The following is a 25731-nucleotide window of genomic DNA, read 5'->3' as shown; positions in this document are numbered from 1 at the left end:
TCTCCACTTTGGAAGGTAGGCACTCTCACCATATGCCTGTGGTCTGAAACCATATGCCTGTGGTCTGAAAGCATATCTCATGAAGGCTTTTCTCAAAGACTTGCAAAATTTACAAAGATTTTGTGACTTCCTGGCTCACAAAGAGCTGTAAATAGATAGAAATTATTTTAAGGCATCTCAAACATTAGTTCTCTTGATACCAGCAGAATAAATAAATCAGAGCAAATGGACATGAAAATAATTTGATTACATTGCCTTCCTGAATCTTAAAATATAAATCTTTCAGGTGATTCAAGTTTTAGATAAAGACTGAGAACCAGGGCTTTCTTATCGAAAGTCTTCTTCAGTGATACACAATAAGCCTGCCCCGGTTCTTCTCACCCTTTCTCTGGGATTCCTGTCCATTCTCACAGTGTCAGTGACGACCCCATCATGGCAACGCAAATCTTTCTAGTTCTGACCTCTCTTCTGAGGACCAGACCTGGCTCCTCTATAACTACAGATCATGAATGACTTAATCTCCGCGTGTCCAAAACCAAACTCATCTCTGTCCATTCAAGCCGGTTCCTTCGAAATTCCCTGTGTTAATGGCTTCATGATGCATGCAGGAAATCACACTGATATGTGAATCTGGAGGAACATTCTAGACTCTTCTTTTTCACCACTGTCAACATCATGTCATTTCCACTTCGTCACTGTCTTTGGAGGTCACTCCCTTTGTCCCACCTATCGTGTCACTGTCTTAAGTCATCTTGGTCTTCATTACTCCCGGAAATTAGTATAACAGATCCCTAACTGGTCTCCAGGAGCAGACAGTGGCAACCCACTCCAGGATTCTTGCCTGGGAAATCCCATGGACAGAGGCACCTGACAGGCTACAGTCCACGGGGTCACAGAGAGTCAGACACGACTTAGTAACTAAGCAACAAAAACAACTGATCTCTAAACCTGCGTGCTCATACATTCTAGGTTGTCTTCTACCTTCTGCCAAAGAGATTTCTATAAAATACAAATGCAACCGTATCATTTCCCTTTTTAAATCCTTGGGATAGTTTGCTATAAATAAATCCAAACTCCTTATCTCGGCATTTAAAGCTCCTCGTGTTCTAGCCTCTTCCAACCTTTGCAGCTTCATCTCAAACATTCTACAGACCACATGCTGTGTCCCACTGTGCTCTTTTTAATCCCAAGAACTTTGCAGGTTTTGTTCTTTTATTGAGAAAATGCCTACTCATCTTTCATAGCAGTTCAAATGTCACCTTTTCTGGAAAGACATACCTGATGTTTCTTTCCATTTAGAATCAAGTGTTACTCGCTCTGTATACCCACTCCTATCTACTTTTCCACTTATTACTAGCGTGTTTATATCTACTTTTTCCATCAGCTACTTGGATCTGCTAGAAAACCTCACAGAAGGCAGAGAGTACATTCCTCCATATACATTCCTCTAGTAAGAAAGACTCTGTATTCCATTTTGAGCTTAAATTTTAGCTATGTTGTAGGTACAGTTTTCTCCCAAGTAGTTAATAATAACCAAGTTGCCACACAGCTACATGAAGAATGTGTACGACTTTTAGGATGCTTATCTAGATTTAGAGAAGTTGAGTCTCTTCCTCAAGAGCCTGATGATCTGGAGATTTCCAACAACAGAGCAGAAGCATATACCCCATATATACTAGAGAACTAGTGTTCTCTAGTGATCTCTACCTCAAGACTACGCTGACCTGAAATTCAACAGTACTATGGATGGAGTTCTCAAGTTCCCTTCTGGACAAGAAATGAAGAATGAACTTTGGAGATTAGAATCAAATAGTGACATTAATCCCATATGGCGTTTTGCGCTTTCCCCCCCATTCTTTCATTCAATACACACACACACACACACACACACACACACACACACACGCATGCATGCATGCACACATAAACCACAGACTTCCTGCTCTCATGGAGAATTCAATTTTTTAAGAAAGACATACATCACAGACTGAAGTAGAAGTGATTGCTCTAAAGCTGTGGTTGTCAAAGGGAGGGAGTAACTTTTCCCCCCAGGAGGTATTGATTATGTCTGGAGACCTTTTTAATTGTTACAACTTACATCCAGTGGATAGAGGTCAGCAATGCTACTTATAATGCATAGGACAGCTCCCCACAATACAGAGTTATCTAGACCAGAACATGAATAGTGCTAAGGTTGGAAAACACTGTGCTACAGAAAGACTACTCAGAACTGCAATAGGATACAGAAAAGAAATCTGACCAGGAATGAGAGCTTGGGAGAGGCTTTCTTGAGTGATAGATGCTTGTGATAGGAGAAATTGGAAGGAGAAAAAGGAGCTGAATAGGTAAGTGGTGATGGAGAAGATGACGGTGTTCCAAGCAGTGCAGCCCAGATGCTAAGTTCCTGGGCTGTGTGTCTCATCAAGTGACGGAAGGGTATGGCTGAAGTGTCAAAAGAAGGGCAGAGAAGTTAAGTGTTGAAGTTGTAAAGACAGCCAACGTCAATCACGCCGGTACTTCTAAGTATGGTTTGGAATTTTGTTCTCTATCCTATAGCTAAAAGGTCATCAGAGGGTTTCTAAGGAAAGAGACAGGTTATACAATGATTAAACTGAATTTAGAAAAGTTCTCTCTGGCTGCAGGGTAAAGAAGATAGTGGAAAAGTTGGATAAATGCAGGAGGACAGTGTAACAATCTGGGGAGGAGATGATGGTACCCTGGACCAAGATGGAGGCAGCAGAGATGGACACGAGTGAGTGCACTGGAGAGGCAAATTGACAAGGCTCTGTGATGGATGAAGGAGAGCGAGGTGTTAGGGATGATGCTGTGGTTCTAATACACCCTCTGTCTGTGATGGATGGGGGTGACAGGAAAAGAGTGGGAGAGGGTTAGGTTTGCCAGAGGGAGACGCAGAGTTGGTTTTAAACATACTGATGCATAGAGACACAGGTAGAAATATCAATCAGGCAGTTGGGACTCTGGGTCCGGAGTGCAGAGGAAATGTTTGAGCTTGTTTAGGAAGAGTTAATAGGAAAACAGCGGGTCGTAGGTTCAGCTGAACTCCAGCTGCCTGTATTATTTATATGTGATGCTCCTTGGCTGTCTGTTTCTGTTATATCTGCCTCATCCAGTCATGTCTTTCAGCTTATTTCCCATATTTATCTCTCTGGTGAGCCACCAGTGTTTGCATTCTGCATTGTTGCTTCATTTGCTGTTGTGCCTAACTGCTCATTTACTTTCAGGCAAGCATTTCTCTGTTTGCTTATTTGTGTCAAAGAAAAAAACCCCTGAACCTCCATTCTAGTTTGTATAGCTTTTATTGTCTCTCTTACTCCCTTCATGCTGCTAATACCCAGAGTAGATGAATCAAGGGCATTTCTCCATGTTTAATTTCCTTTAGAATCATGTTTCATAGACATTTTAAAATAAACTTTGTTTCTAGCTATTTCATGATCCGAGGTAAACAGCTCAAGAATTTCCTTTCTGTGAGTGAATCTACAATAGTTACCAATGGTTCACTCACTCTCCACCAGGCTCCACTGTTTCTGAAAGTCACTGCCTCAAGGAATACATCTCTCTTTGGTTTTATTTCTCCCTGACCCATGAAAGCCAAAAAGATAGATTAGCTAAGGTTTCTAAAAGTTTTACTGTCTTGTGATTGTGAAAAATACTAAATTAATAAGGAAAAGTCTCATTTCTGCTTCCCCAGATGAGAAGAATTATTTTTAGCTTTTACCTCCAGCCATAGAAGAGGATATGAAAGATAGTTTTCAAGGTTATGTCATGTTTCCCAACCCTAGAGGTGTATTAGAAACAACTATGACAATTTAAAAAATGATGTGTGTGGAGGCACAATTCCAAGAAATGTATTCCTAAGACTGAAGAAGGGGTATGCTCATCCAAAGTTTAAAAGACTGTACAGGGGATTTTGAAACTGATAGTCTAATAGATTGAAGGGACATCGACTCCTCCTCACCCATGCACACGAGACTTCATCGGAAATAGCAGTCACCCACCAGCAGTAAGCATCTAGTAGTAGTGTCTGAATAAACTAGCCAGGAGGTAGCAGTCAGGAAAAGGAGATTCGTGGAACAAATTCCACAGCAGAAAGTCAAAGTAAGTGTCAGCTGCTCAGTCATGTCTGCCTCTTTGCAATCCCGTGGACTGGGGCCCACCAGACTCCTCTGTCCACGGAATTCTCTAGGCAAGAATACTGGAGTGGGTTGCCATTTCCTTTTCCGGGGGGTCTTCTGACCCAGGGATCAAACCCAGGTCTCCCGCATTGCAGGAAGATTCTTTACTATTTGAACCACCAGGGAAGTCCACAGTAGAAAGGGCAAACTCCAAGTCATCAGAGCCTGGAGTAGGAAAACGGGTCATGATGGCATCGTCAGCACACGGTTTTCTCAGCACTGAATCAGGGGCACAGACACCTTTACATAGAATCATGCTGACAGGGCCAAGCAGTAGCACCATGGCTTTAGTAAGGCATCTGTGTGTGCTGAGTGGAGCGGGTAGAGTTGAGTAAGAAGAAAAAATTCTAGAAACAAAGGCATGTAGAAGCTCAAAGAAAGAAGCTAGGTAAATAGTAAATATACATGATAAGAGTTCCCATAGTAATTATGTATTAAATGTCTACTGCCAGAGGCCAATAAAAGTTATGGCCTTTTTATTTGTTCTAAGCTTCTCAGCTATTATTATTCACCTTGCATCCCTATCCTTCCTAGTTTTCATAAGGAAATGAGGCCAAATATTTTAGAAATGAGACTAGGAGTCCTACCTCTAATCTATTTTAAATTTGTATCCTAGAGCTAAAAATTGACTGCATTACTGAAATGTCAAAAATGATCCTATCTGAATATTATATTCTGAAACAGAAAATAACATATACCCTTAAGGGCCCTCGGCAGTGTTAGAAAACATTATTTTACTTAAATTTAGTAATATTTTCTAGAGCAATAAGAAACTGGCAAGTCATTAGAATGGGTAAACGAGCTTCAGAGAACATTTTAGTTCTCAAAAATCCTGCACATTTCTAGGGTCCGTGATAAGTAGGAAATTGTCACTTTGCTAATTAGCATTATAAAGACAATTTAGGTCTCACAGTTTGCAAACCAAGAGAAGAAAGGGAAAAATGGTCAATGAGAAGCCCACTTCCCCTCAACTTGGAACTTTTTCTCATGTCAACTCTGTTTTCTTCCAAATAAAACAAATGTCTCCCATCAGATGTTATTTCCTAGGCATGGTTGGCAGGGTACTATTATGCATAATTAAATGGCAAAATGGAAACCTATGCTTCTCTTCTGCAAACATCAACTACTGAAGTGAAAGTCACTTCAGTGAAAGTCACTTCAGTCATGTCCAACTCTTTGTGACCTCATGGACTGTAGTCCGCCCAGGCTCCTCTGTCCATGGAATTCTCCAGGCAAGAATACTGGAGTGAATTGCTATTTCCTTCTCCACGGGATCTTCCTGACCCAGGGATCGGACCCGAGTCTAACAAGTCATTAACAAAGGTGTTGCTTGAGAGGCCCTGCTTTCTCTCTTCCAGCTGTGGCAAAGGAACCCTGCTCAAGGCACAGTCCAGAGCATCTTTTCTTAAAATAGTCTTACCCTGCTTCTCAGGGTTATACAGAGATGGGCCCAGCCTGAAGGTGGTGGCCAAGGCTCAGCTCAGCTAGCGTTCAGTTAATTTCTCATCTCTGATCTGTGCAGAGACAAGAGGGAAGTCTGGAGGAGGTACTCAGATCCAATGCTGAAGGGAAGCCTCAAAGAAATTAATCAATATTGTAATATTGCAGACAGGAAACCCTACCAAGAACAGGTGCACCTTCTGCCCCCATGGAAGCCAGGTTACATATTTACAGGTGTGTGAAGAAGAGCATGATCTTTATGGATGTGGAAAAGGAAGACAGGTGGGAACCTTGGTCTCATGAGAGCTCTTCTCTAAAAATCTCTGATGAAAAGAAATGCATCCATCCTGGTTGCCTGCCCTGCCCCTGAGAGTCCTCTGATTCTATCTGGGTGAACAGAGAAAGTCAAATGACAGAAGGTTCTTGAGACAGAAATATGAGGAAGAGGGGCAAATGAACTCTGAAGCCCCTCAAAGGATGGCTCAGCACCTCAAGCTTGAGGAACACAGACACAGGAGATAATATTGTTTCCAAATGTTCAGTAGACACACATGGAACTCCAGCTGAACAAGATCTGCCTCCAAATGCACTAACAAAGCTAAACTGAATATGAATTAGCAGTGGCCCAAGAGCTCATCCTGGAGGAAGGCATGGTAACCCACTCCAGTATTCTTGCCTAAAGAATCCCACAGAGGAGCCTGGAGGGCTACAGTCCACAGGGTTATTACACAGAGTCAAATCGACTTGGCACACACGCACAAGAGCTCATGGCCCAAATGAAATTCTGTTTCAGTAAAATAAAAACACATAAAATTGAACATTATGATCCAAGGCAGTCAAGCCACACTTCTCAGGCCCGCAAAACTTAGAACCAGGCAATGGACTTGAGCTCCTTGTAACTATGCGTGAAATACAGATTGAGGCCTAGCTGTTCTGCCCCCCTGCTCAACCATTCTGTTTCAAAATGGGAAGTTCAGGATCTAAAAGGCCCTGGTATATTACCAAGAGAACAACGGTCAAGAAACTAGCAAATGCTCCAAATTAGAGTCATGTCTGTAGCTGCCAGAAGTGACCGGATGGTGAAATTAAAGGATGCCAAGGGGACCTTTTAGCCAAAATGTATCCAGGCTCCTGACCTGTACCTGCAATTCCGGCTGTACATTCACTCATTTTTAGGTGGGGATGGAAACTGGACCAGACAAGTGCTGCATTTTAAGTGACAGCCAGCTTCTTCAGTAAAGGGCCAGAGAGCAACTATTTTAGGCTTTCCAGCCTGAACCATGTCCATCACAGTTACTCAACTCTGCCACCACAGTGCAAAATCAGCCAGAGGCAACATGTAGATAAGCAAGTGTGGCCTATTGCAATAAAACTTAATTTAGGGACACTGAAATGTGAATTTCAAGTGATTTCCACTTGTCAGGAAACATTCTTCTTCTGATTTGTTTTTCCCCAGTCAGCAGGTCACACTTTGCTGATCTCTGTTGTATTAGGAAATAAAACTCACAAAATAAAATTCCCTGACTTCTAACTGGGATGTATCAATTACAACTTGATACTGTGCTCATGAGACAGAAATGGCTCAAGATACCATGTGACTACAATACTCCCACTAATGTCTTATAAAATGTGCTCTTTCATTGAATTTGGAAGACACTGCTCATTTAATTATGGGCAAATAGTGGTTTGCATTATGACCTTGGGAGTATCTTTGGCATTATTTTCTCCATTTGTGACTGAAGATGCTAATTACTGCTATTTCTCTCCCTCCTGGGGATTTCTCTAAAATTAATTAATGGTCACACATATTAATGCTGTAAATGTACCAAGAAATTTGGAGCGCAAACATGTTGTAAATCTGTTTAAAGAAAATCAAACGGACATAAAGCAAGATGCCACTTGCAAAGTATTTGTAGTTCCTTGAATGATAACCCTTCATGTAACATAACAACCTATGCTACTATTTCCCATCTTTTCAACCTTCTGTATTTTCCTCCCTCCAGCAGAACTTAAGGGAAACATCTGCGCTGTCCTCTTTGAGCTGGGCTCTCAGCAGTCTTTTCAAGTGTGCACTTGGATGTCCCCTGTCCTTCCCCTGCAGTGGCTATTGCCAAACTAGCATAGTTTTCTCCGCTCTCTATCCCACTCTATTTGAGAACACTCAGTAAACGACCTTACTCCAAACCTCAGACAGAAAGTTCAAGCTAGGATTTCTTCAGCTTTGTTACCTCAACCCCAAATTATTGACGTCTACTTCATCAGCATCACCGCTCCTCTAGTCTGAGGTACAATGAAGATCTTTTATCCAAAGTCAGTATCTCCACCTGTGCTCACGATGCTCCTCCCTTCCGTTCTCATCGGACCCTGTCCCAGGTTTCTCTGTTTTTTCAACCTGCACTTCTCTCTGTTCTCCAGCAGTTTATAAATACGTTGCCATCATCTGAGACAAAACTCCCTCAATCCTGAGTCTCCTCTTTATCCATTTAGTCATAGCCTCTTTCTATTTACCTCACAGCTAAGCTTCTTGGAAGAAAGTGATATATTTACATTCTCTACTTTGCTATGTCCAATCCGTCTCTGAGTCCACCATAATCTGACTTCTCAGAAACTGCCTTGGGAAAAGTTTTCAGTAACTTTATAATAACCAAATCCATAGGGGTATATTCATCTGGGATTTATTGCAAATGCTCTTAGAACATGACCTAGTACTGTCTTTTTCTATATGACTAGACAATTATTCTTATACTATTAAATGCGAGTTCAAAATCCCAACAGGATTTTGCATTGAGTTTGACAAGCTTTCTCTCAATGTTAAATATGGAAGAGTAGAGACTAAAAATATCCAAAAGACTGTAAAAATTAAGACTACCAGGGGACTTCCCTGGTGATCCAGTGGCCAAGACTCCATGTTACCAATGCAGGGGACCCAGGTTTGATCCCTGGTCAGGCAACAAGATCCCACATGCCATAATGAAGACTGAAGATTCTATGTGCTGTAATTAAGACCTGGTGCCGCCAAACTAATTAATTAATTGTAAAAAAAAAAAAAAAAGACCAGCAGCTACCACTTAAGTCCCATAAAACTATAATAATTAAAACAGTATGACATGGGTATAGCAGTAAACTATTTTAGGCTTTAGGCTTCACTTTTCTTTATGGCTCTGTATTGTTTGCTGCTGTTAACAACTCACTCTCTTTCAGGCCCTCTCTCTTCGTTTCTCTACTGGCATTGGCTCACACCTCTCATTCCTCTGTTCCCTTTACCCCTTCCTTTTCTTCTATCTATCCCAAAGATGCTGGCTGAAATGCCTTCCTTACTTGCTGTAAACATTCTCCTGGGGAAGCTCAGAATTTGTCATGTTTTTTAACTATCACTATCTATCCAACATTACTTCTTTGCTCCCCTCCCAAAAATGGTTGGAAGTTTCAGACATACATGTTTTCTCTACTTCCTCAGTCATCACAGAAAAGTATACCACTAAGGTTGCCAATGACTTCTGTGTTGCCAAATTCACTGCGTGCTTTTTCCACTCATATAATTCCATCGCACTGTAGTCTCCCCTCAGCTGGTCACTCTCTCTTCCTTTTAACTACTGTCCTCTTTTGGATTCTATAATATGATTCTTACCTGGCATCCTCTACTCTGTTTGGCCATTCCTTAATTTTTCAGAAAAGGTTCCTGAATTTTAATTTTCTTCAAAATGTGTAAGGGTTCAAGCATGAGCATTCTCTTCTTTTTCTTCTTTGTACATTTCCTAAGCAGGTAATCTCAGTGTCACAGCATTAAACTCCTATGTCTCATTGCTTGTAACTCCTGAACGCTAGCCCAAACTCCCGCACACAGCTTCCAACTCACATACCTAATTGCCTACCTGACATCTCCTCCACTTTGACTTCTCACAGGTGGTTTAACCAACAGGACTGCCAGAAAAACAATGCATGGAAGCAAAAAAGAATGTTTTAGTATTACTATGCAGTATTTGTCACAGACATACTAAAACACTATTCATTGTTGATGAACCTACTTCCAGGGCAGGAATAGAGATGCAGATGTAGAGAACCAACATGTAGACAAGGGTGAAAGAGAAGAGTGGGATGAACTGGGAGATTAAGACTGACATATATACACTACCATGGGTAGAACAGATAGCTAGTGGGGAGCTGCAGTAGCACGCAGGGGGCTCAGCTCAGTGCTTTATGATGAGCTGGCGGGGTGGGATGGGGTTGAGGTGGGAAGGAGGGTCTAGAGGGAGGGAATATATGTATACTTAGAGCTGAGTCACTTCATTGTAGAGCAGAAACTAACAGCATGGTAAAGCAATTACATTCCATTAAAATAATAATAAAACAAAATAACAAAGCTGTTATAAAACATTTGCAAAAAATAAATAAAACTCAAATTTAATTGGGCATCCTGTTCTTTATGTGCTAAACTGGCAACCATAGTTGAACTGTGATCTGAAGTGGAACTCTTGATTTTTCCTTCCTCCACCCTTCAAACCACCAGTGTTTCACATTTTCTTAATTTTAGTAGATAGCACCCCTCTTCACCCAGTTCCTCAAGATACAAACCTGAGGGGACTGAATTTGATTTGTCTTTGTTCTTCACTTCTCACATCAAATTCATCAGGAGGCCCCATGGATTCTATCTCCAAATGTATCTCAAATGCAAACACTAGTCTCCACCAAAAGCCACTGCTGTCTTTTACCTAGACTAACTCAACAGATCTCTTATCACTTCCCCCACTTTTATATTGTTCCTTACTGATCTACTCTGCAGAGCAGCTAGAGAAATTAGTTTCATATCTAAATGAGGTAATTTATCCCTCTGCTTCAAATCCTTCAGTGGCTTCCGATTGCATCTCAAAAAAATAAACAATGCTTTTCACTCTGGTCTACAGAACTCTGAATGACTGGCACCCAACTCTGCCTAAAGTCTTCCTGAGTTCACCTCTCTCCACTCTGCTACAACTCGGTCACTATGCTGGCCTCAGCTCCTAGAACACTCCAAGCTTCTTCATACATTGCTACCTTAAAGATGTGATATTCTCTTCCTGGAATACCCTCCTGTTCTCTGCTTTCTGGTTATCCTTGAGACCTCAGATCAAATGACACTGCCTCAGGGAAGTCGTCTTAAACACAGTCTCCCCAACCCCATTATCTTTCCTCATTTTACCGTTACTATCCTTCATAGCACTTACCAGCATTTAGTAACATATTTACTCACTGATCTTTATCCCACAAGATTTTGAACTCTGATCATAGGATCACAGACCACCCTGCTTTGTTCACTATCCATAAACAATGCCTGGGAACTTAGTGCATCCTCAAAAATTCCTGAATATACGAGTGAGTAACTTACAAGTTTGCTTCCATAGTGCCAGAACCATATGTCTAACATCCTTTCCCAGTTCAGCAATTTATCTCAAGTGCCTGTAGGATAAGTCCAAAATGCTCAGTCAGGCTTTTCAGGATTCATACTGAAATATTTCAATTTCCCCAAATGTGCCACGGGCTCTGTAATATCTTTGCACATATGTTTGTCTCTCTGCCAGCTTGTCCCTCTCACTTTCTATGCCTCTGACCAGAGAAATTCATTTTTCAAGATTCTTCTCATGTATCACTTCTACTTTGACGTGTTCTCAGATCAGTCTTCCTAGACCACTCTTTGTGTGTGTGTATGTGTGTGTGAGTTGCTCAGTTGTGTCCAACTCTTTGTGACCCCATGGACTACATCCTGCCAGGCTCCTCTGTCCATGGAGCTCTCCCGGCAAGAACACTGGAGTGGGCTGCCATTCCCTTCTCCAGTAGGGTCTTGCCCACCCAGGGACTGAACCTGGGTCTCCTGCACTGCAGGCAGAATCTCTGCCATCTAAGCCACCAGGGAAGCCCCAGACCACCCTTACCCACTCTTATTTTATACTGTCACTTTCTGCACATATCCATATTAATAGCTAACATTTATTGAGCATTTTCCATGGATCATTAATTGTAATAAGTTTATAAGCATTGCACACACTGTAATCTTTACCACAATCCTATAAGATTTATTACTATGCAACTCATTATTCTGAGATTTATTATTATTATCTCCATTTCACAGAAAATAAACCTGAAACAAAGAGAGTTGGAAGCTGAACCTAAGATTTAGGAGCTCTTTAGTGTGAAATCAGGAGAGGCACCTACATAAATGGACTCTAGAGCCTGTGATTGTCATCACTATTCCCTGCCTTGCCAAGCACTCAACAAACTGCAGGATATGTTTTCATATACTTTGTATTTCCTTATATTCACTTCCTCATTAGATTGGGAGCCTCTCATGGGCAAGCCAGTATCAAAATCATCTTTTAAAATCTAGCTAAGTATTCATGAATAAATAGTTAATGAAGGGATTAATCTATAATTGTGCGAAGCACTTTGCTTCCATGATACTGGAATGGGATTTAAAATGAAGATCCAGGGAATTTAGAAAAGATAGATTGATCTCTCAGAATATGTTTCAACTGGGAAGGAATTTAGTATATGAGTACACTAATTTTTTAAAGCTATTTTGAGCATACTTAATATGTATACTGGCTTTACCACTCAAATAAGCATAAATAAATATAAGTGCCTCAAAAGAGGAAAGGTACTGTGGTATTCATTAAGCATTTTATGTCTCTTAAGGCATACACAAATATTTTATAATCTCTCTAGCTGTTCGTCATAACTCATAATTAGTTCTGCTGCCACCAGATGGAGTAGGAGGCTATTTAAATGATATTTCTTAAGAAGCACAGAATGGAAGACTTCTCTTCAGCGGAACTATTTTTCTTCCCATACGTACCCTGACCACCACTGTGACATTCATTTATATCTATACATTTACATGCACACGCATACCCCTAAACCATTACACACAAGTTGCTCCTTGAGTCAATGCACTAAGGAATGCTGTTGAAACCCAAAACCATGTAGTGATACAAATGAGCAGAGATGAAGAAGACATAAATCCATTTAAATGGTACCACATGAGGACTTCCCTGGTGGTCCAGTGGTTAAGACTCTGGTACTTCCATTGGAGGGGGCCAAGGTTTGATCCCTGGTTGGGAAACTAATATCCCACATGCATACTGTGCAGCGTGGCCCAAAAGACAAAACCAAAAATGGTTACCATGCAATAACTTAGTTTATTCAGTTAACTAGTAGGCACTAAGCAATAATGATGTATAGGACATGTAAAGTTTTGATGAGGCACAAAGGAATGAGGGAAAATGAAGAATGCATGCTGACCTAGAACTTGGATTACTACTCTTTGGACCAGAGTTGGTGACATCTACTTTTTAAAATTTAAGAAAAAAAAGAACAAACTGCATTGTAACCATATGACAGATATGCTTAGTTGCTTAGTTGTGTCTGACTCTGTGACAGTACAGCACAATAGTTAAGAGTTAAAATGAGTTACTAAGTCAAACAGATCTGAATTGTTGATCCTAGATTCCCCAAATAACAGTGAATGGTTTTCTTAAATTCTCTATGCTTTTGTTTATTCAAATATAAAATGAGGATAATACCAACGTACATGTTGGCTGTAAGAATTCTAAAACTCATAGCCTATCATGTCATATTACTTCATTTTGATCACAACACTTACTAGCCACATGATACAGTCTTCTTTTTCTTTTATTGTTTATCTCTACCAGCCCCACACTGGAATATATACTCCTTAAGGGCACAGGTCTTATTTGTCATGTTCATCACTGCATTCTCAGACTGGTTCAAGCACTCAACAGATGCTCAGCAGGTGGATGATAAATGGAAAGAAGGAATGGAGGGAGGCAGGGAGGGAGGGAATGAGAAGAAAAGGTGAGAAGAAGAGGTGAAAAAATGGAGAAGGCTAAAATAAAACTTTAAAAGTGGTGGAAATGTGCTACTGAAGGTTGATTAAATAATTACATTAAAGTTTCTCCCATCATTCAGCATATTCTACATGATCACGTTTATGGGCTCCATATTTAAATGCATGGATGACCTAACCCAATTTTGAACATTTAATTGTCCCCAGTTTGTCTGTACTATAAATAGTTCTATGATACATACACATACACCCTGACTATATTTTTAAGTCTCTGTGCAGAGTTCTCGAATTGAAACTGTGCATTTTATGTTTATTACACAAAACCCTAAATCTCATCCAAAAGTTTCTACCAATTTACACAACCATCAGCAATGTATTGGAACACCTAATTTCCAACATCTTTACCAACATAGGGAATTATTGCTATAAAAGTATATGTCACTGTTTGAATTTGCATTTCCTTATTACTCATGGCTACAGATAATATATTTTTATGTTCTTTTATAAATTGCTGATGGATATTCTTTGCCAATTTTTCTACTGGATATTCTTCTATTTCATATTGATTCTTAAGAGAGTTTTATCTGTTCTTAGAGTGAGAACATTAATTCTTTACCATCATATCATGCCAAAACAGTTTTCTCTCATTTGTTTTTTAATTTTGTTTTAATTATTTAACGTTATACTCAGTCCTAAAGCTCACCCTTTACAATTCAAAATCCTAGTGACCAGAAAAAGCAGACATTCTTTACTGCTAATAAAAGTAGCTTTAAGGAAAGGTAATCTATAAGTGAGTTAAATAATTTCCATAGTAACAAGAAGAAGAAAAGATTTGAATCTCCAAACTCAAGCAGGGAGCCTAAGCTCTACTCAGAGCTCATAAAACATTTTCTTGTTAACAAGGTACACTAGGGGATGCATGCTGTATGCTGAGATGAAGGCCATATTTTTTAGGATCAAATTTCTTCTGGCACTTTTATTAATATACACCACACATACTTGTCAGAAGAAAAGTAAAAACGAACAAGAGTTGAAAGCATTATATTTTATTTGAAATACACTTGCCTTTAAATATTTAGGGAAAAGAATCTGTCAAAATACATTTTAGACTGTGTCAAGCTCAAACTACTGGAGGACTGGCTAGTAAATTATGGGATGGGATAACTCCTAGTAAACTCATTATATCTTGGATAGATAGAACAGCTCATCATCTGTAGAAATCTTGAACTTTCATAGAATTCTTTAAGAAGTGAGCCATCCTTAGAAAAACAGTTTTACAGCCATGCTTCCCACAAAGGCCCTCCAGCATCAGTAGGTTTTGTTCCTTTACTTGTTCCCGGAGCCTGAAACTCTTAGTGAAGGAGAGAAGATATGTGCTACTTATGTCATTAGATTCCCTGATAGTGGCTGCTAAAGTTAGCCAATAAAGCAATCACTTTGCAGAATAAATCCATTTGCTGCCTCCGAACCCTTTTTAACAGTGCTTCAATAAATTGATGGGAGGTGGCAATCGTGTTTTAGCTCAAGTCCCACTCATCATTAGAATGATGACTAATCCTACCTAAACAGTATCTGTATTTTAAATAGGAAGGCTTTGAAACTTCCTGGAAAGCTGGAAAATTTTCAAGACTAAAACATGTGAAGCACTAACACTGTGGGCGCAGTGGCTCTGATGTTTGGAATAGGGAGGCTTAGGGCATGCTTCCTCCATCACACTCTGCCCTGCACCTAATTATAAGGCTGCGGCTGGGCCTTCAGGCTTCTTATGGCCTAAGGAAGATCATTTGAAAGTTAATTCAGAAAGCATGATTAGGGATTTCCTGGCATTCCAATGGTTAAGACTTCACCTTCCAATGCAGGGAGTGTGGGTTTGACCCCTGGTTGGGGAGTTAAGGTCGCAAATACCTCAGTGGCCAAAAATCCAAAACATAAAACAGAAGCGATATTGTAACAAACTCAATAAAGGCTTTAAAAATGGTCCCCAGTCAAAAAAGAAAGCAAGCAAGCATGATTATACTTCTCTAATTTTCAAGCCTAGCGCTTCAAGTTTCTTCATATACATACTTAAAAAGTACATATATACTCCATGGAAAGAAAAAAAAATATGTAAATAATATCAGGCATCATATTACAAAATAAAACATTTCATTACAAATGATTACTTCTTGTCTTCTCACCCCCTATAAGAACAAAACTGTAAAATTAAACATTGTGATACTTTTTCCTTTTGGTAACTCTTGGAATGGTTGAGAAATCCTTTCAATGAATGGGTCCTTATAGACACATAAGACATAAAAAAATTCATCTCACAGTAGCTAGTGTGATAAGGTTCCTATTTGTAGATTGAGTACCTGCCCCGAATGGCTTACTACATGAATCAGGCTAGATTTTAGAGTATATACATTATTGCTGTTGTTTTCCAAACTCTTGAGTGTCCCCATTTTACATGAGATAAAAGCCATTTAGAGAGAATGATTGCTGATTAAGAACATAAAATGTAACCTTGGGGTCACACAACTAGAAAATGAAAGCACTAGGATTTTAACTCAAACTTTTTGACCCAAAACCTTTGCAATATAAAAAGGGAGATAAAACATAAGGAACAACTTTACAGAGATTAAAAACAGTTGCTGGATTTTAGAATATCATGGAGGTAAGGACAGCAGCTTTGATAGTGCTGAAATCTGAAAGAGTGAAGCAGAAGACAAACTTAGAAGCTTCTCAAAACACAAGGAAACACTTAAAAGATAATACAGTGAGAATATGAAAAAAATAAAGAGAGAGAAAGCCTAGAGACCCAACCTATGCTTAACAGGAAGTCCTAAAAGAGAAGCCTAGAAGAACTAGAGAAGCAGAGATAATATAAGAATTAACACAGAAGAGATTTCCCAATATCAGAAGAAAGCTCAGTATGAAATCTGAGAATAAGGATCATATTTTTTGCAAACTCAATGAAGAAGAACCATATTATGATGGTAAAAGTAAAGAAGTCAATAAGCATTCAGATGGGAGATTTTGTTACATAAAAGACAAAAATTGGGCAATCCTAGAAACTGTCAAAAATGTTCAGTTCTAAAAGATAAATGAAGCAGAAATAATGGAACTCTGAAAAATATATAATCCCCAAGTTCTTCCCCTAACCAAGGTGTTGTCATGTAAAAGCCATAGTTGGTGGGTGGGTCAGATATAACATAGGTACAAAGTTACCCTTTTCTGAATAAACTTGAAGATACAGATATTTAATAATGATAAAAGATGAGTCAAAGTTACAACTCACAGGGGAAAAAATCACATTTTGAAAGGTCTCATGATGAGCTACTAAACCAAATAAATATTTGGAAGAAGTCTATATCATAAATCTAAATGCAGTGAGAGCCAAACTATTTTAAAGAACTGCTTTCCCTTTGAAACTAATGACGGCTTTTATTGAAAACTGACTGAAATGAATTATAGATTAATGTAGTAAAATGGGATGGGGGAAATGAGGAAAAATAAAAGTGCCAAATCTCTCATTTACATTCAGAAAAGTGGAGTGAAAAATAAAAGAACCAAATTTCTCATTTATATTCAATAAAGGAGAGTGAAAATAAATGTTGTGATATTGTGTGATATTTTAAGAGTTCAATAGAATTTAAATGTCTGGTAAGAGTCAAGCTCAACACTGTAAAGCTCACGAAAACAGAAACTGAGGGAAATATTATCTATCCTAAACTGATGAAAACACATAACATCGTCTTACGTTCGGTGTAACAGTTGGCCAGTATTAGAACAAAGTTTCAGAAGAAAATTTTGTAAACTTTGGTAAATTTTTTTCTGAAAAATTTATAGAAGTTTTCAGAAAACTATGGAACTTCTATAAAGCCCCTATAGCCCTCTGCACTGAAGATACCAGTTCTTAACTTCGAACCATTCTACTCTTTTTCACGTGTTATGCTACACCTCCCTTCCATAGATGTCAGAGAAAATGAGATACACTAAAGACTTAAGCATAAAAGGAAAATCACGGACTTGTTATTAATTCAGATTATAAAAGATAATATATGAGAGTATCCATTTAATTGAAAGACAATACGAATCATAAAATCAATTTGTAAAAAGTGATATATCATAAGGGAGACAAAAATTTGAAAACTACAAAACACTACTGAAAGAAATGAAGGAATACATGAATAAGTATAAAGACATTCTGTGCTTATGGATTGAAAGACTTAATTCAGTTAAGACGACAATCTAGCCAAAGGAATTTACAGATTCAATGCATTCCCTATTAAAAAATTCCAGTAACGTTTTGACAGAAAAATGCATCCTAAAATTCAGATGGAATCTCATGGGACTCAAAAATGACCTTGAAAAGAACAAATTTGGAGGCTTTACACATCCTAATTTCAAAACTTACTACAAAGTTACAGTAATCAAAATAGTACAGTCCTTACATAAAGGCATAGATCAAATGGAACAGACTCAAGTCCAGAAATAAACTCAAATGTGTATGGTCAAGTGATCTTTCATAAAAGTGCCGGGACCACATAATGGGGAAAAGATAGTCTCTTCAACAAACAGTGCTGAGAAAACTAGGTATTCAAATGCAAAAGAAGAAGTTGGGCCCTTAACTTACAACAAATACAAAAATTAACTAAATCTGGATTGAAATCTAAATGTAAGGCCTAAATGATAAAATTCCTACAAGAAAACACAGCAGGAAAGCTTCATGACATTGACTTTGGGAATGATTTCTCAGATATTATACCAAAAGTACAGGCAATCAAAGAAAACATAGGTAATTGGAATCCATTAGAACTTAAAACTTTTAGGCCATCAAAGCAGAGTTAAAAGATAACCCATGGGGATGGGAGAAAATGTTTGCAAGGCATCTATGTGATAAGTGTAATACTCAGAATACATGAAGAACTCCTACAACTCAGCAATGAACAACCAACCAATTCAAAAGTGAACCAAAGACTTGAATAGACATTTCCGCAAAGAAGATATACCAAAAAGCACATGAAAAAATGCTAGACTGCCACTAACCTGCAGGAAAAAGCAAATTGAAACTACAATGAGAATTCACTTCAGATTCCTTAGGATGGCTGTTATAAAACGAACAAACAAACAAAAAACCCCAGAAAATAGTAAGTGCTAGTGAGGATGCAAAGGAATTAGAACCCTCATGAATTGTTTGTGAAAATATCAAGTTGTCTGGCCTCTGTGGAAAACAGTTGCAACCTCATGAACTGTAACACACCAGGCTCCTCTGTCCTCCACTGGAGTTTGCTCAAATTCATGTCCACTGAGTCAATGATGCTATCTAACCATCTCATCATCTGCTGCCCCCTTCTCCTTTTGCCCTCAATCTTTTCTGGCATCAGGGTCTTTTCCAATGCTACTCATTGATGAAAAGAAATGAGCACTAGGTGGCTCAGTCAGTAAAGAATCTGCCTGTAATGCAGGAGACATGGGTTCAATCCTTGAGTCAGGGAAGATCCCCTGGAGAAAGAAATGGCAACCCACTCCAGTATGAATAGACTGGAAAGTTCCATGGACAGAGAAGCCTGGCGGGCTACAGTTTGTGGGGTCACAAGAGTTGGACATGACTTAGCAACTAAACCACCAAAAGAAATGAAGCTCTGATATGCACTACAACATAGATAAATATGCTAGGTGAAATAAGCCAAACACAAAAAGACAAATAGTGTAAAAGTCCACTTATACAAGGTACTCTGAAAAGACAGATTTACAGACAGAAAGCAGAATAAAGGTTACCAGGGATTAGTAGAACAGGGAGTTGTTTAATGGTTAGAGTTTGGTTTGGGATAATGCAAAGGTTCTGGAAATGAATAGTGATGACTGCACAGTGATGTGAATGTATTTAATGCCACTTAATAGTACAGTTAAAGATGGTAAATTTTATGTTATGTGTATTTTACAATTAAAAAAATAGTACATCTCTCCTTTTCTCACCAAAATAGGCATTAGAACATTATAATTAGCCTAGTAGAATTTCAGCCACATTCTACATTAAAACATCTAATTTTCCAAACCAAAAATGAGCACTTATAAAATCACTTGTCAATTAATTTCTAATTTAAAAAAAAGAAATTACTACAAGACTGGAAGGGAAAATATAAACTGTAGTATGTTCCCTTTAAAAAATGACTATCACTATTTTTTCCAAACCACTGAGCTCAAACAAAACATGTTAAAATAGTACTAAGAATAATCAAGCAAAAGATTATTTTCAGAAGTGGAATAAGCTGTTGTACCTTCCAGTATACCTTCTTTCTTTGAAATTTTCACTCAAAAATAAATTGTACTACACTTCACATTATTAAGATGTAAGAAGCTATGCTCTCTCTTCAGAATAGCTAATAGGAAAAGATATGACCTGTCATAATATTTGGTTAAGAAAAAAGATAATTTCTAAATATTTAATATTCAGGATATTTAAAATACTATTTTAAAAATTGCCACTGCTTTAGAAGAACTTGCTGAGTTCAAAATCACTCACAGTTTATTGACAGATTTATTCTTTAACCTAGGACAAATGCATATAATTATTTCCTTAAATGTTTGTCCACAGAAATTTAACTTACTCTGTGGTGTTGTATTATCAGCCTCGACCAAAAACATAGCAGAATCTAGTTTGTGTTTATTTTTTATTTTTATTTTTTTTTTATAGTTTGTGTTTAAAATGATACAATGTATATAGGGTTATCGTTACCATCTTTTTAAATTCCATATATATGTGTTAGTATACTGTATTGGTCTTTATCTTTCTGGCTTATTTCACATGTAAATCCATGGCTGATTCATGTCAATGTATGGCAAAAACCACTACAATACTGTAAAGTAATTAGCCTCCAACTAATAAAAATAAATGGAAAAAAATAATAAATTAAAAATTAATTAATTAATTAATTAAAAACGATACAATGTTTAATAACCTTTGACCAATAATTGCTGGTACCTACCAACTACAGAGTTGATATGTTAGGCATGAGCAAACCTCATTGAACGTAAGATACTCATAATGAGAGTAAGAAATCTGGTTTTAGAGTATGCACACTTATCCGTGAAAAGCAACAAATATCACAAAGTTTTCTACACTCGGAAAAAATTACCGATATGTTGGGAACTGGCTAAAGAAATTCTTTGAGAAGCCAAAGAGATGATATAAAAGAGTCTCTTGAGGGTTTTGAGCTTCAGGCTAAACAGGGAGAAACATTCTGCAGAAGAACTTGTTATAATAAAGTTTCATATTTTCAATTCCTGTTTCTCCTGAGAAGCTAAGGAATATAACTTTCATGCTCTGGTCGTATTACAGAAAGACTTCGGCTTAATAGAGAAGCAACTAGGATTTGGAACAATTCTATTTGCCTAAGAAGAGGTCAGTTCATAATAAAAAGGAAGATCATAACCAGGGTACCTGGGTTTACCTTGGCTTTGCGAAAACGGTAGACCACCAGCATGCTCACGAAGTCCAGCAGCATACACAGGGCTTGAAAGGAGATGATAGCCAGTCGCAAGTACTTATCTTCCTGGACAAAGCAGGGGCTGTCGTCAGCACAGTAGGGGCAGCCCTCGCTGCATGGCAGGCAGACATGGACTTCTTCTGACACATCCTTGGCACTTTCTACAAAATGGTGATCCGGACCCCTTCCTGAAAATTCCAAATAAAACCAGGGTCACTGCACCTTGGAGGTAGGTGAGACAGAGTACAGAGTCAAAACACATCCTCACTTCTTCATTCCTTTTCCCTCTTACTAAAAACCTTTCTTCAACCTTCTTGCTCAGAGAGAGAGTTACATTGCCTTTAGACTCAAACAGAATTCTTTCCATCCTTTTGATTAAAAAAAAAAAAAAAATGTCATTCAGAACCATTGAGGAAAATGAGCAAAAATGGAACTAAAACTCCTCAGAGGCAGGGAACAGTTTTCTGTCTTTTATTTCACTATCTTCCACTCCCTAATGGAAACTCCCTATGGTCACAAATCATATTCTATAAATATTTGCTAAAGAATTAACCAGAAAAAAAAAAGGATGAGAAAGTTGTGTCATTCTGGTACCAAGTAAATACACACAACACTTTTGAAACTTCTTGACCTAGATGGCACAGAATCTGAAATGAGGCTTTGATTGCTCTTTAATCCAGCAGGGATTTCATCCACCAAGTTCATTAGGTCTAAATTGGATAAAATGGTACTTAATCGACAGTTGTAGTGTGCAATTGCCTAATGATGGTTCATCCTCTGCCCAGAGGACAATCCATACTTACAGGCTATCGTGTCATTTCCCAGTCTGCACACCCATAGGACATTTCCACACTATTAACTAACTGCTGTTACTGATCTACCTTTAATTTTAGATTCTTGTGTCTTGGTTATCAAACTTAATTTAGCCCTGAAGCCCAAGAAGTAAGACTTCTCTTTAAATGTTGAGTTTGCACGCTCTGTCACTTCAGTCATAGCCAATTCTTTGTGACCCCATAGACTATAGTCCTCCAGGTTCCTCTGTCCATGGGATTCTCCAGGCAAGAATACTGAAGTGGATTGCCATGCCCTCCTCCAGGGGGTCTTCCCAACTCAGGGAATGAACCCATGTCTCTTGGGTCTCCTGTGCTGCAGGAGGATTCTTTACCCACTGAGCCACCATTTAGCACTGATAAATATGCAGTTAATAATAGACACTTAAAAAACCTCAAACCTATTTCCAATCCTGACCTCAACATGAAAGACGTGAATATGTATGCAGTTTAGTATATAACACAACCACACAGCTCAGTATCTAACACAACTTTGACTGACTGAGGAATTTGCAAAATTTGTTCTGGTTAACAGTATTTTAAAAACACAGTTTAACAGAAAATCTTTATTACTTTCAACTACTGTTCAGTTCAGTTCAGTCACTCAGTTGTGTCTCTTTGAGACCCCATGGACTTCAGCATACCGGGCTTCCCTGTCCATTACCAACTCCTGGAGCTTGCTCAAACTCATGTCCATCGAGTCAGTGATGCCATCCAAACATCACATCCTCTGTTGTCGTCTTCTCCTCCTGCCTTCAATCTTTCCCACAATCAGGGCCTTTTCAAATGAAACAGTTCTTCACATCGGGTGGCCAAAGTATTGGAGCTTCAGCATCAGTCCTTCCAATGAATATTCAGGACTGATTTCCTTTAGGATTGACTGGTTTGATCCCCTTGTAGTCCTAGGGACTCTCAAGAGTCTTCTCCAACACCACAGTTCAAAAGGATCAATTGTGAATCGGTGCTTAGCTTTCTTATGGTCCAAGTCTCACATCCATACATGACCACTGGACTCCTGCTGAAGGTTCACAATCTTTATAAAATATATTTTTGTCTTCATTTCTTCCTTAATAAACACAGATAGCAGACATAATTGAGTATCTTTTTGTTGGTGCAGGATATATTACTGCTTAAAACTCTTCACTCTGTTACACAGTGAAAAGTGTATGAATTTCAGTGTCCAGCAGATAAGGCTCCCATTCCTAGACAGCTCTGAGACATTAGGCAACTCACCTGACCACTTTGGGTCTTAGCTTATTTGTGTATGAAATATGAATTGCTGTGGGATTAAATGTAGTAATGTATGTAAATCACAATGCCTGGCTTTCTCTTCTTCTCCAAATCTGGGAGATGCAAAGAGAAATTAGGGATCCATTAGTATTTTAAAGAAAGGCATTACTGCTCAAAAACAAGCAGGTTACAAGAAAGAACTGAGATATGGAGTCAGTGGGAATAAGCCCCAATGCAGACAAGTTAAATTTGATGTCCAACTCACTGTTCAGGAGAAATATACAAGAAGTGAGAAATAATGCAAGACTAGAGTCTGGGAGAAGAATCAATGTCAGTGACAGAACCCACAGAGAGCTCTGGGAGTAGACAAATTATTTATTAAGGATTTCAAAGAGGAAGACTCTAAACAGGTAGAAGTTTTCACAATGTCATAGAAGAAAATGGATTTACTGGAACATGCTGGAATGTGATCAGAGGATGCCTGAGGAAAGACTATGAAGTTTAATGATTACTGCAACTTTCATTGACCTTTAAGACAGTAGTTTCCAGACAGTGGCAGAGATTGAAATTAGGTTGTCAGAGCCAAAAGAATAAATATATGATAAAAATATAGTTTCAATAAATGTTCCATTGAGTTAAAAAAAAAACAGCTCATGGTTAATAGGAATAATAATGGGCTCAAAAAAGGGATTTTGGTCTTGCAGAGCAAACTAACATAAGCAATCAACAATAAGTAAGTAATTTAGTCTGTTAAAACTGAGCAGTGCCAATAGAGCCAATATTTTATAGTAGCTACAACAGAACATAATCTTAAAAAAATTGCAAATCACTATTTTATATACCTGTAATATGTAATATTGGACAGCAACTATACTTCCATTTAAATAAATAAATAAATTTTGAATAATATTAAAAGACACACACACACACCAAGTGAGAAGTGCAGAAAGGAAAAATGAGTGGAACAAGGTCAGGGCAACCAGACATGCCAGAGTGAGAATTACAATTTTAAATTAAGTGGTTAGGATAGACCTCATTCTATAGATGATATCTGCGCAAATATTTGAAAGAGGTAAGGGAGTTAGCTACTCTGACCTGTAGCCAGTACAAAGATCCTGAGGGGGGTGCATACCTGGCTTATAGAAGGAAGAACAAACAGTCTGCTGTCACTGGAGTGAATTGAGTGTAGGGCAGTGTGGTGGAAGGCAAAGTCAGAAAAGTAACAGGTCCAGATCATACATGACGCCCTGGACCACTGTAAAGGCCTGGATTCTTCCCTCAGTAAAAGAGAGAGCCACGGCAGGGTTCTGAGTGGGCAAGTGACATGATATGCCTTGTGTTGTTAAAGGATTACTTTAATTATGAAGATATACAGCAGCAGGCAAGTGTAGAAGTGGGGAGATTTGCCAGAAGCTGTTGAGAATAATCCAGGTGAAACTCGACAGCTGCTGGGGCCACAGTGCAACAGTAAAAGCTGGCTGGATTCAAATGCATTTTGAAGGTGGAATCAACAAAATTTTCTGATGAGTTGGCTAAGGAATGATGGAGAAAGAAAGGAATCTGGAGTGATTCCCAGGTGTCTGGTATGAATCAGGGGATGGAAGAAGTTGCTAACAACCAACATGGAGAAGAATGGTTGTGGGCAAGTCTTTGGAGAAGATTGCAAGTTCAAACTTGACATTTCAGTGTGAAAATATCTACTAGAGACCCAAGTGATAATGTTAAGTATGCATCTTGCTATATTGGGTTTGGAATTTGGAAGAAAGGTCTAGAAGGAAGATAAAAATACAAAGGTCACGGGAATTTAGACAGTGTTTAGAGCCAAGAGAAGGAATGCAGATAGGGAAGTCTCCCAGGACTCGCCAGTATTAATGCCACACAAAATCCTTAATCACAGAAAACTTTCCTTGGCTGTGACTCATATTTTTAAAGGGCACTGTATTATTTCTCTCCACAACTGCAAACGTAAAAAGCTTCAACAGAAAAGCAACCAACCAACCAATAAATAAATATTTTCTTTGGATTTAAATATGACCTCCCACTGTTAAAAGAGCTAAAGCTGCTGTCCTGGTTTGGGTCCTCCAAAAACAGAGCCTGAGACAATGATCTGGATACTGATAACTTATCTGGGAGATGATTTAACATATGACCCTGCAATCCTATTCCTGGGCATACATCCTGAGGAAAACATGGTCCAAAAGGATACATGCACCCCAATGTTCATAGCAGCACTGTTTACAATAGCCAAGACATGGAAGCAACCTAAATGTCCATTAACAGAGAAAGATGTGGTACATATATACAATAGAATGCTACTCAGCCATTAAAAATAATGAAATATTTCCATTTGCAGCAACATAGATGGACCCAGATATTGTCATACTGAGTGAAGTAAGTCAGACAAAGAAATACAAATATCGTATGATATCACTCATAAGCAGAATCTAAACAATGATACAAATGAACTTATTTACAAGCCAGAAAACAGACTCACAGACTTAAAGAACAAACTTATGGCTACTGGGAGGGAAGAGTGGAGGAAAGCATAGTTAAAGAATTTGGGACTGATGTGTACTTACTGCCATATTTACAGTGGATAACCAACAAGGACCAAGTGTAGAGCACAGGGAACACTGCTCAGTATAATGTAATAACCTAAAAGGGAAAATAATTCAAAAAAGAATAGATACATGGATATGTATAACTGAATCACTTTGCTGTGTGTATGAAAC

At 38.5% G+C, this 25731-nt stretch overlaps 1 protein-coding gene across 1 annotated transcript in view; it reads right to left on the bottom strand.

Moving 5' to 3' along the window:
• GPR158 (G protein-coupled receptor 158) overlaps positions 1-25731 on the bottom strand; it is a 294774-nt gene that overhangs the window by 96000 nt on the left and 173043 nt on the right. The window contains exon 4 of the mRNA XM_065919570.1: positions 20904-21127. Coding sequence (XP_065775642.1) covers positions 20904-21127 — 224 coding nt within the window. The remainder of the gene's footprint in view (positions 1-20903; positions 21128-25731) is intronic.

Source organism: Muntiacus reevesi, chromosome 2 (genome assembly GCF_963930625.1).
Source record: "Muntiacus reevesi chromosome 2, mMunRee1.1, whole genome shotgun sequence".
Taxonomy (NCBI): domain Eukaryota; kingdom Metazoa; phylum Chordata; class Mammalia; order Artiodactyla; family Cervidae; genus Muntiacus; species Muntiacus reevesi.
Note: the sequence above shows the minus strand (reverse complement) of the source record. Positions and strands in the feature narration are given on the sequence as shown.